This window comes from Hemitrygon akajei, chromosome 27 (genome assembly GCF_048418815.1).
Source record: "Hemitrygon akajei chromosome 27, sHemAka1.3, whole genome shotgun sequence".
Classification (NCBI taxonomy): Eukaryota; Metazoa; Chordata; class Chondrichthyes; order Myliobatiformes; family Dasyatidae; genus Hemitrygon; species Hemitrygon akajei.
This window is the reverse complement of record NC_133150.1, coordinates 26290405-26303371: the sequence shown is the minus strand read 5'-3', so window position 1 is coordinate 26303371 and position 12967 is coordinate 26290405. Positions and strand designations below refer to the sequence as shown.

The window sequence follows — 12967 nt, the reverse complement described above, 5'->3', positions numbered from 1 at the left end:
GAGAGGAGGGTAAAAGGGAAGGAGGAGGGGACCCAGAATGAGGTTATAGGCAGGTGAGGAGGTAAGAGGGTAGAGTGGAGAATAGAAGAAGAGGGGAGGGGTAAGGATTTTTTTATATATTGGAAGGAGAAAGCGATATTCATACTATTAAGTTGGAGGCTATCCAGATGGAATATAAGCTGTTGCTCCTCCATGCTGAGGGTGGTCTCATCACGGTACAAGAGGACACCATGGGCCAACATGCCAGAACGAGATGGGAATTGGACACCAGTAAGTTCTGCTTTTGGCACATGGAGTGAAGGTGCTCGACGAAGCAGTCCTCCAATTTACAGTGGGTCTCACCAATTAGAGGAGGTCGCATTGGTCTTAAGTTTCCTTAAGTAGCTAGTTTTACTTATCAAAATTATCATTCCAACTGCTGCTAAAATTAAATGCAACTGGTATTTTATTGTGGTTCCGAGTGTGGAAATTCAGAAAGCAAAATATAGTTGTAATGCTTCTGAGCTAAAAGTGATGTTAAACCAGTGCAGCTGATTGCCTCAGTGAACTGCTGTAAAATTAGGTGTCTCTTCCTCAGGGGGTTCGAATCGGTGAGACGCCACTCACAGCTGTGGCCCTGAATATAAACCATGCTGAGAAGGTAAACGTGGAGAGAGGTTGTAGCATTCCCGATCCCTGTGACTCCAGCCCATGTCCTACAAACAGCTACTGCAGTGACGATTGGGATAGCTATTCCTGTAGTTGTGACCCAGGTAAGGAAAATGATCGAGCAATGGTTATCAGAAGCTCTATAGGTCTTGGCAGGCAAAGGATACTTCGCATTTCACATCTCAAAGACCATCCATCTAAGCTCTTTAGAAATGTTTCCATAAGAACTGTTGAACATATGGGTATCATTATGTTGTTACATTTCTATTTGGAATAATGCTTAAAGTGTAGTACATGCTCACTAAAATTCTCCAGTATTGAATTTCAATAAATGACTGACTTGAAGAATCATGGAATTATACAGCAAGGAAGCAGGTCCTTCAGCCAATCTAGTCCACACCAACCATCAACCACCAATTTACAATAATCCCATTCTGTTGAAGAATGTTCTATAAACTCCCAAGTGTCCAATCTAATTGGTTACGGCTCCCCTTGACTGGTGAGATGCCTTAATTCCAAAGAATAATATTGCTTAAATATTCAAAAAGGAAAGATGTTTTTGTACTGAATAATGTGAATGTTAAGCACTTACATTTATCTTTCCATCACTGGGTTGGAAAGCAATCACATATGATTAATGCCTTATTTGCTCGATGAAATTGACCTGAGTGCCTTCTTTTGCTTGTTTTGGTTCCTGTTATTTACAGATTGGAGGCAGTGCAGAGAATTTTCATTAGATTAATTCCAGATATGAAATAATTGCATAATGTGGAAAGCTTTAAATGGAGTTTAGTAGAATGAGACGTAGCTCACCGAAATGGACAACAGTGAATTCTCAGTGACTGCTTTCTGTTAATGGGGGGCTACAGAGGTGCGGGCATTGCCTTGGGAAAAAGGGTCGCCCATTTACAATTGCAATGGGGAGGAATTTCTCTAGCAATGCAGTGAAGAGATTGATTAATAGAAACAGAACTAACTTTGTGCTTCTAACTCTGCTGAATATAAAATCTGGAACTTGAAAGTTCTGTTTTCATTCCTAATCCATTGCTGCTTATTAAGGATAAATTCAAGAATTGCCTATACACACAGATATTTCCATGTATCTACCTAATCTAACATTTAATCATATTACCATGCTTCTGAGAATAAAAGGCAAATAAAAGATGAAAAAAACAACTCTTGTAGTTGATCTATTTTCGAACAGATTCATCAGAACTTTTTAATAGTACACTTAAATCTTTTACAACGTAATGCAAATTCATGTAAAGTCATTTAATGTTTCTTTTGATCGTCCATTTATCTGAACCTCAGAATGAAATTGATTCTAAGGACAAGATTGTGAATCACTAGTTACACTGCTATAAACTGATGGGTCAGCGCTTGTGTTAAATGAATTTGATGTAGCGCCACAGATTACAGTCACCATCCCGTACCTTTAATGAGCTACAATCCAGTGCAAATCTGCAGAACTATAGGCAGTTTTGAGGCAAAATACACACATTGTTCTTAAGTATATAGCAATACATTACAAAATGACCGTGACAAAAACTGATTCCATTCAAAGTCACCTCAAACCTTATGCTTTTGTTACCAGTTAAGCAATAGCATTTTATGCACTGCTGGTATATCTTTTTATATTGTAATCTTCCGTTGAAGTACATTTGTAAAAATGAAACCAGCAGTATATATTTCCAGGAAAAGGTGAATGGACGAAATCAGAATCAGAACCAGTGTTATTATCACTGATATATGGTGTGAAGTTTGTTCCTTTGTGGCAGCAATACAGTGCAGGCACATAAACACATATGAATTACTAAACTAACTAGATAGATAGATAGATACTTTATTCATCCCCATGGGGAAATTCAACTTTTTTCCAATGTCCCATACACTTGTTGTAGCAAAACTAATTACATACAATACTTAACTCAGTAAAAAATATGATATGCATCTAAATCACTATCTCAAAAAGCATTAATAATAGCTTTTAAAAAGTTCTTAAGTCCTGGCGGTAGAATTGTAAAGCCTAATGGCATTGGGGAGTATTGACCTCTTCATCCTGTCTGAGGAGCATTGCATCGATAGTAACCTGTCGCTGAAACTGCTTCTCTGTCTCTGGATGGTAACATAGTGCCAACATAGGATTAATGAGGTAGTGTTCATAGACCCATTCAGAAATTTGATAGTGGAGAGAAAATGAGCTGTTCCTAGAATCATTGAGTGTGGGTCTTCTGAGTCCTGTACCACCACCTTGATGGTAATAACACGAAGCATGCATGATGGGCATCCTTAGCGATGGATCCCAGCCTCTTGAATATGTCCCTCCTTGTTGGGGTGAGGATTGTGCCCAGGATGGAACTGGCTTGTAAAAAGTGTTTGCTGAGAACACAAGAACATAGGAGTTGGAGAAAGCCAACTTGAGTCTGCACTGCCATTCTGCCTGATCATAGCTGATCTAGCTGGACTCAGCTCCTCTTCTTTGTCAGTTCCCCACAGTCCTCATTTCCTCAGTATGATTCAGAAATTCTTTTGATGATTATAGAAGGCTTTACTAGGGTTGACATAGAGAGATTATCAGAAGGAGCACAGCTGGAAGCTATCAATGATCTAGGAATCAAGCAGAGAATTCAGAAGAGCATTGAGAAAGTGGAGGTTATTGTTATTCGGAGTGAATAGCATGAATACATTTAGGTGGAGCTTGCATTAGCATATGATGAAGAAGGGAATTGACGGTTGTACTGATGGAAGTGATTGGAAGGAGGAGGAGGCTTGCATGGGGTAATATAAATGCTTGAGTCAATTATCATAATTCCCTGATGTGTGTATTCCATGTAATTCTATGTAGAATTAGCTTGTTTTTTCTAACTATGAAAGCAATCATGTAAAATCTCCAATAATTTCCAGGTTATTATGGAGAGGAATGTAAAGATGTCTGTTCCCTCAACCCCTGCGAACATCACTCCGTTTGTAGCCGTAAGCCCAGTTCTTCACATGGCTACACTTGTGACTGCTCGGCAAATTACTTTGGGCAGTACTGCGAAACCAAGTAAGCAGTGTCTGAGTTACCTTGTTGTCTTAGCTGGACTCTTAAACCCTGGGTGTCTGTTTAACAGTGGCATCTTGTTTTGAATGTAGTTAATTATATTATCAAATATTTTTGTTTTAAAGGTTTTACATTTTAGTGGTGCTGGGGGGGGGGGGGGGTGGGTAGATCTTTATGATAGATACATTTCCAAGGTAAACTTATGTTGCTTCTAAAATCTCCAGTGTCATCAGAAGTTACAGAAAAGCAGACTAAAAAATCTTGAAGTGTTTTCTATCAACCTGTTTAGCTAAGATGCGATCCAAATTTCTCTTTACGACCCTTTCCATAAATCTATATTTAACCATAAATCAGGGAACGAGGGGAGAGCAGGGCAGCTTTCTCGAGCTCTTCGTTTGCAGTGTTCTCAGCCGGGCTGCTGTGTGAAGAATTACTGCAGAGACCCATCTTTCCTTGAAGGCTGGGCTGTGAGTGATGTCCCAGGTTAACACAGGGAAGAGAGAAAGAAGACAGGAATACCAATTTCAGAAGGCGAAGCCTGTCAAACGCTCCCACCTCTTCCCATTACTTGGTGTGATGGCTTAGTAGTTTAATTTCTAGACTAACGATCCAGAAACATGAATTCACAGTGGCTGTTAAATTTTGTAACTAAGTATGTCTGGCATTATTTATAAAAGCCGGTATCAGTAATGTTGAGGACAGCGATATTGGAAACCTGTCTGAGTTACAAATGCCTTTTAATCTGCTTTCCTTACAACTCCCAGTCTTTATTGAACTTTGTGCTGTCAGTAGCAATCCATTCATTTGTACCTTTATTATATAGACTGGTTTACGCTGGGCATTTAGAAATGGATATTAGGTACTGGTTTTGACTTTGAGGCCCAATCCTATTGGAATTAAACACTTAGGATAATCTTGTATCACAGAGCATATAACTGAATGGAATATACTAGACCTAATTTCAATAGGTTTCAGTAGGTACTTTTAATGTCACCGAAATGTATACAATATACATTCTGAAATTCTTTTTCTTTGCAAGCATCCATGAACACAGAAGAGTACCCCAAAAAACTACTCCCCCAGCTCCCCCATCGCATGCACAAGCAACAGCAAGGCAACAACACCCCCCCCCCCACCAGCAAAATGCATTGGTGCCCTCCACCAAACACTCTAGCATGTAAGAAGCATCAATAAAGACACAGAGCTGCAGTACCCCAAAGGCTATTTGTTCACCTGGTAATTCAACATACCACAGTCTCTCCCTCTCCCTCTCCCTCTCCCTCTCCCTCTCCCTCTCCCTCTCCCTCTCCCTCTCCCTCTCCCTCTCCCTCTCCCCCTCCCTCTCCCCCTCCCTCTCCCCCTCCCTCTCCCCCTCCCTCTCCCCCTCCCTCTCCCCCCCCCTCTCCCCCCCCTCTAAGGGAAAAAGAGGCATCCCCATTTCACAGCGACAGGGGAGACATAACGAACAACTCGCTAATTTACGATGTTACAAGTCTGATGCTTTACTTTTTCCGAGTTCCGTGCCCAGAGAGTCGGCCCCGGAAAGGCAAAGATCTCTGGACACACAACCCACGGCAGCTAACCCGCTGCTCCCGATGTTCCGTGCTCTCCCGCAAAGCCTCAGTCAGGGGCACTGGCCTAGAATCAGCACATCTCCAGAGTCACGACAATCCGGAACCCTGAAGGTGTGCTAGTCTTCCAGGCCGTGTCCTTAGGATATCAAAAGGGGTTGTGAGGCCTTGAGAACGGGTCCCATTCCCACAAACTAATGTCAGAGTGTAAATCCAGGTCAAGGTCTTCAAAAGAACCTTGAAAAAAAAGGATAGCAAAGATAGAAATAGAACTATTTCCAAAAATACAAGCAAAGGAGTCACTGTTTAGCACCATCTCGACTTTGCTCTGCCTGTCTGAGTCTGTACTTCTGTAGTTATAAAAAAAATTAAGAATATCCAGTCTCATAGCTGGGGTTTTCTTCAACCAGACATTTTGATTGGGAGATCAATTTTGTTTCTATTGCAAATATCAGCAGTCAGATTATTTGGCCACTCAGAGGTTTCAATGTTTTACTTGTAGGATTGATCAGCCTTGCCCTCGAGGATGGTGGGGGCATCCTATGTGCGGACCTTGCAACTGCGATGTAAGGAGTGGGTTCGATGCTGACTGTAACAAAACCTCTGGGGAATGCAGGTGCAAGGTGAGGACTGAATAATCCAAGGTCGTCCACAGTCGTCAGTTTTGGCCAAGATCATCGCGGCTGAAGACTTCTGTAACTTGAGCTGTTCCAGGTTAAAGTTAGGTTACATATCCTCCTGCAGACCAAATGCTATCCCCCGCATTAAGTGTTTGAAATTAGCTGCCTGTTTTTTGCGTAACACAAATCTAGGAAGTGCTGGCTATCCTTGCGCGATACACACGAGGTCTGCGCTGCGAAACACACTCACACCGGCCTCTCGGCAGGAGCAAAGCCCTGATGAGGTCCTCTTCAGTGCAACTTGCAGGGGTGCAGCAGGTGGCGCTTGTGGAATCTGGTGCCTGAGCCTGCGGCAGGTTAATGTGTAGTCTTATCCAACGTTCTGGCATGCTTTTGGGCCAGACAGCTACGGCCCACCCCCACAACCTGTTTAAGAACTCAAAACCTCATTATGACCTCATCTTGAATAAGCAGTCCTACTACTCATGCACCAGCGTTTAATGTTTCATCAATACCTACCTGATGCTCTATGTAACTTCCCTACGCAAGTCTCTGTCTTTAACAACGAGTGACCCAGACCCAAGAGCAAACATTTTGTTCTCTGCCTGCCCCTCAATGCATTTTAATAATTCAGTAGTTCCGTTTAATATTGGAGAATGTATGCAATATAGATCCTGAAATTCTTGTTCTTTACAGACATCCACAAAAACAAGAGTGCCACAAAGAATGAGTGACAGTAAAAATGTTAGAACAACAAAGCTCCCCTCCTTTCCCCCCTCCCATGCACAAGCAGCAACAAAGCATCGACCCGATCCCCCTCCCCACTTACTTCAGCAAAAAAGCATCAGCACCCTCCACCCACCCACCAAGCAAGCAACAGCAAAGCTCCCAAGAAAGACCACGATCAGCAGTAGCACAAAAACCAATCGTTCATCTGACAATTCGATGTAATAGAGAGGCAGAGAGGTGTCACACAGTAAGAGGGGAGATTAAAAAAAATACACTCACTGATCTACAGTGTACTCTCTCTGAAATATTAAACATGTCATTTCCAAGAAGCAAAATCTTCCAGCATTAGTGTAGAAATTTAGTATGGATAATTTCAGTAAAGGGAGGATATATAGGTGTAATGACCTGGGTAAGATTTCCACTGCTATGCTGTGAGGTATTTTTATTTTAGTGGTTTTCTGCAAAAGCAGTGTGTCCTGCTGGTAAGAGTATTTTGGCTTTGGCTAAAGATATGGAGCCCCGTTACCCAATTTAGGAATGTTGTGTCAGCCAATCAGGATTGTCTGGTTATGCATTATAACTTTCTGCCCAGCGAGAATGCCAGAGATGATTCTAGAGAGCTGGGTGGGCTGAGATTTCTCAAGGACAGTAGTCTGGTTTGGAGTTTTTTGGCGGCAGCTACAGAGTGCGGCACAAGGGAAGATGCCCACCGAATGCCATACGGCAGAGAGACCCCATTGTAAGAACTGCTTTGTACAGACGAATGGCTCCAAGGAGGAACTGCCAATACTTCTGAATTAGTCAGTTTGTTCCAGATGGTCCTTGAGGGAAGTTGGACTGCGGCTGGTGTCTTTCACGCAGAACATGGGTTCAGCATGAGTAAAGCAATGCATCTGACACTTCAGAAATGAGCTCCAATGTTTATGTGCACATTGGACTTACTTAACTGTATTTTATTTTCTGTTTCTTTTCTTTTCCTGTTAACTGCTAAAGTTGAAAGTTGGCAAATATGCTCTCTTTATAATTTTCTGTTGGTGTACGATCTGTCTGTGGTAACCAATAATTGTGTGCGAGCAGTATTTACACACCACATGCTACAATCAATGTTCCTCAATTGGAACATCCTAACTTTCCTGTTTGGTGGAGCCCCAAATCATACCAACCCTAGACATATATTGCTTATGGAAAGTGGCCTTCTCACTACTGAGTCTCGTGAGTTAGTTAGCTAACGAGCCACCTTTGCATACAAGCCCTGGTGAGAGGGTTGCATAGATTTTTCTGTTTTCAATTTAACTAACTTTCTTAATCCATTTTCTTGACATGGGGAGCTAAAACATTGTTTCCTCACCTGATCATCAGTTTCAGTTACCAGGTGGAATATCCCCATCATAAAGAGGGAAATCTTGGAAGCTTTTCTAAATCCAAAATGGCTAAATCAGCAGATGACTTAACAATAGTGTTTTGCCGAGACCATCTGAGTGGCTTTATGTACTAATCTGTTGGAGTTGGCGACTGTTACCACTCGCCGTGAATGGTCAGCTTTAAAATATCAAAAGTGAAGATGAGGGACAGGTGTGATACAGAAAACAAATCTAGTTGCTGTGTCAGTGTATTCTTTGACCTCCTATAAAGTAATAACTTATCATTTTTTATTTAGGATAACTATTACTGGCCTCCTGGAACCAACGCTTGCCTCCCTTGTGACTGCTACTCCATTGGTTCACTGTCTCGCTCATGTGATATGGAGACGGGACAGTGCCAGTGTAAACCTGGTGTGATTGGGCGACAGTGTGACCGCTGCGACAATCCTTTTGCAGAGGTTTTCACCAACGGTTGTGAAGGTGCGTTTACGGGTGGCTAGATGATGAAATTTGATTTTGAAATTGGTGGTGAGCGTTGCATATGGAAATTTGCACTGACTTGCTGAGTTATAATCACGGGCTAAAAAATACGTATTTGGTGTAAGTCTGACTCTCTCACTTTCTCAGCTTGCATGCTTAATCTCATACAAAAAGAACATGATACTTGCTATCAGTTTTATGGAACAGATGAGTGTTTTCTTTTTTAAAGGACCAAATTCAATGTGAACCTGTCTGGATTTTGTAGTCACCTGCAAACAATTACATCAGCTGTTTATTGTGTTTAGTGTGATTGGAAAGCCATTTTGGTCCAACTCTGAATCTGCGCCAAAGCAAAGAGCGTATTTTCTAAACCAAACAAAATGAAGTACCATTATTAAGTAACACAGAGACTGAGCCAGGTCATATAAGAGTGAAGATTTAATTTAACAGAAGATTTAATTTAACAATGCTACATTGCAGCATTGACAATCAATCATCATGTCATGGCAGCACAGAAGAAGGCTATTCACTTCTCAGTTATAGAAAACTATTTTGTATCATTCCCCGATTTAGATCTTGTAAACCTGTTGGTTTAGATCCTGTAATCCTGTATTTTTTTCCCTCTCAAGTTTCTATTCACCATCACTTTGAAAGCAATGCTTGGATTTGTTTCACCAGTTTTTCAGCATTGACTAATGTTGAAGTCATAGAGTTGCTCCATATAGAAACAGGCCCTTCAGCCCATCTCATCTATGCCAACCATCATGCCTATCTATGCTAATCCCACTTGGCTGCATTCAATATCCCTTTACGTCCTGCTCATTCAAATACCTTTAAATGTTTCTTTTCCTGACTCTATCACCTGGTTTGAAGTTCACTCCAGATATCAACTATTTGTTGTGTGAAGAATTTATCCCTCAATTTCCTTCTAAATCTCCCCTATTTCACCTTAAATCTATGCCCTCTAAATTTAAACATAAGAATCAGATACTGTCTATCTTATTATAATTTAATCACCTGTATCGTATCACCCCTCAGCTTCCCTTTCTATCCTAGATTATCTAATCTCTCCTAATAAACCAATCCTTCCAATCCAGGCAACATTCTTGTGAATCTCTTCTGCACTCTCGATAGTTTAATCCCACCCTTCCTGCATGTGATGAACAAAACTCCAAATGCGATTTGTACAAGTGCAACATGATGTCTCAACTCTTGCAGTATACTCAATGCCAATGAAATCAAGTGTACCAGACACCTTCTTCACCAATCTGTCCACCCATCTCCCAGTTTGAGGAAAGCATCTACAAGGAACAGGCCGGCTGGTGGTGTAGTGGCATCAGCACTGGACCTCAAGGCAGATGCTTCTGAGTTCAAACCTGGGCAGCAGCAGTATCTGCGCAGAAGAAAGGCCTGGCAATCTATTTCCATACCTTTGCCATGAAAAGCCTATGGACCCGATGGTCCATGAAGTCACGAGGAGTCGGATTCAACTTAACGACTGAACAACAACATGTACAAGGTCTCTCTGTTCACATTCCCCAGCTCCCTGTCATTCATTGTGTTTGCCCTGTCTTAGATTAACTTCTCAAAGTGCACCACATGGCACTTATCTACATTAAATTCCATCTGCTTTTCCCTACCCTACTTTCCCAGTTGATCTAGATCCTTTCATAACCTTAGACAAATTTCTTCATTATCCACTATACCATCAATTTCACTGTATAAACAGACTTTTATACTTGACATCGCTGGCATCTTTGCCATCTACTTTAAATCTAAGTCACTGATGCAGTCCAACCTGGTAATGAACAACTTGTAGTACAAAGCACTGAAAAGAGGGGGGGGGGGGAAATTTCATTACTGAATTTTCAAAGCATTGTCTTTTCAAATATGTTATGAGATAAAGCATATTTATGCAATTTAAGTCCACATTTAACAGATATGCTTAACAATTTTCACTGACCATGCTTATTAAAACATTTTTGTGAAAACTGTATTGAAAAGCTTATGTGTGTTAAGAATGAACTCAAAATCTTGATCCATATTTGTTTGAGATGTGGAAGAGTCACAGTGTACTTTTCTCTGACTCTATGACTAACAATAAAACACATGTAAAGCAATTGAGATTAGTTTAGATTGGCAGAAAGATTAACACTGAAGTGGTGGGCCGGAGGACTCATTTCAGTGCATGACTCTATGACTAAGATACTGATTCAGGTTATACACATTTGTAGATGGCTAGTTGATGTAATAGAGAAAAATGTATTGGTTTTTATCATGTTCTGAATACTTCATCTGTTTATTTTCCTTTCAGTGATTTATGACAGTTGCCCACGAGCCATGGAGTCTGGGATCTGGTGGCCCAGAACCAAGTTTGGTTTGCCTGCTGCTGTGCCTTGCCCCAAAGGCTCAATGGGTAATGTTGTCATTGCATTTTCATGTGTTTTCAGAGTAATTACTTGGTCATCACTGAGAATGATTTAATGTGTTTCCACCGTTGACACAGTTTAATGATGTCTAATGTTTCATGGGGCAACCAATGGGTTTTCATCTTTAAATTGACTATTTTCTCAACTGACAAAGTATCTTTCCACCAGAGAAAGACGCCTTTCAGCCCATCGAGTCCTTAATGAAGAAACAAAGTGACTTGAAAATTCCATTGTGTAGCATATTTTTGCTTGTTGTGCTAAGTGTGATTGGGTGCTTTGCATATCAACAGCAAATACCCCAATATTAGTCAAAAAGGTGTGCATACAGTACATTCTGAATCACTGAGAGACATCAAATGGTGTGCAGTGTTCATTGTGTTGTCCCTTGTGCAGAATTATACCACTCAGACAGGCCCCTAAGCAACTCAGGCCTTGCAGTTAAACTTTTGGACATGTGGCTTTCTCCCCTTTTTCACTAGGTGCTTACTAACAGTTTTGGTCATAGGTCTGTTACCTGCATGTCCCAGGGCTCTAATCATGGCTGAATTAGCATCGCATAAAGAAAAGCCATTCCCTTGTGTGCTTGGACAGAGTAGCACAGTGATGTGGCTGGTAGATCCACAAACTCAGTGCGCCAAAGACCAAAGTAAAATGCTGACCTTGGGTTTGTGGAGTTCAAATGTCCTCCCTGTGACTGCTTGGGTTTCCTCCCACCTCTCAAAGACTTGCTGTTTGGTAGAGTAAATGGTTAGTGAACTGCTCCAAGTATGTGGGCAAATAGTAGCATCAGTGGAGCTGGTGAGAATGTGGGGAGAATAAAAATTTGGATTAATGTATGTGGTTCATTGTTGGCATGGACTTGAATGGGCTGAAGGGCTTGTTTCCTTGCTGAATCCCTCTATGATTCTTAAACCCAGGGTCCAGGATCAGAGGGAGAGGGAGAGAGGAGTGGCTGTACTAGGGACAGACACTGATTTGGAGGCAGGGAGACAGTCCTGTATTGCGAAGGATTTCAGTTGGTGATGAAGCATGAGAATGGGGAGTTGTTGACCTGAGAGTTGACACTGAGGATGGCCAGTGTGGAGGTTGAGATGTGTTTGGCCCAGGAGAAGGAATCAGGTGATCAGTGCATGAGCAATGGATTGGGGTGGGTTCACATGATGAGGGTTTGGGAAGAGTGGAGGAGATATGAAAGTCAAGGGTTTGACCAGGTGATTGAGATCTGAGGATGAAGTTGGCTGGCCAAAGCCCAGTGCTTGGGAGATAGGTAGAGGGGTAAAAAGGGCTGAGGGATTGGTAGGCTGGTGGGGTTTGGTGAGGAGATCTTAAGGATAGGATATGGGAAGAAAGACTGATCTACGCTAGTGCGATTGGTAACAGGATGTATTGGCCAAATTTCTGGAGTGCTAGTATTGGATCTAGGCACCAGAAAAATCACGTTTTACGTCAAAAAATATAGAATTTTATGTTTGTGTCACTGGAAGAATTGTGACTGAATTTAGTAACAATCATATTTTAGATATAATGATACTCAGTATTTCTTTCTTTTACCAAAGTGGATGTGGAAACTTTTCATGAAAGGTCACTGACCTGAAGTATAAACTGTGTTTCTCTTTCTGAAGATGCTGCCTGGTTGATTGTGTATTCCTAGCATTTTCTGTTTTTATTTCATACTTCAAGCACCTGCAGTATTTTGGTTTCGGATTATAGTCACAAATTTAAAATCTTAAACACTACTAATTAAGTTTAATTTAATGGAAAAAGGCAGGTGTCTACTTAATCTATTGAAGAGGTGAAATGTCACTGAATTAAAGCAGTTTTTTCTAAGTTATGTGGTAGAGCTACTTAGTGCAATAATTATGATGGTAGCCATGTACCTCTGTGCCAAAGTTAGTTTTGGGCAGACACTGAGGTCCGGCGTCATTTTCTCCATAGGAACAGGAATCCGACACTGCGATGAACACAGAGGCTGGCTCCCTCCTGATCTTTTCAACTGTACCACCAGCACCTTTGCAGAGCTGAAAACCTTTGTAAGTTTCATTTTAGAGAAATTGATTTGAAAGATTGGCGATGTCAAGAAACTGCA

General features: G+C 41.4%; 1 protein-coding gene across 5 annotated transcripts in view; it reads left to right on the top strand.

Moving 5' to 3' along the window:
• Positions 1–12967, top strand: part of celsr2 (cadherin, EGF LAG seven-pass G-type receptor 2) — a 314788-nt gene that overhangs the window by 249681 nt on the left and 52140 nt on the right. For all 5 annotated transcript variants that reach the window (XM_073030493.1, XM_073030495.1, XM_073030494.1 and 2 more), the window contains exons 12-17: positions 578–752; positions 3553–3694; positions 5765–5885; positions 8269–8452; positions 10767–10868; positions 12817–12911. In XM_073030493.1, the coding sequence (XP_072886594.1) occupies positions 578–752; positions 3553–3694; positions 5765–5885; positions 8269–8452; positions 10767–10868; positions 12817–12911 (819 nt within the window). The remainder of the gene's footprint in view (positions 1–577; positions 753–3552; positions 3695–5764; positions 5886–8268; positions 8453–10766; positions 10869–12816; positions 12912–12967) is intronic.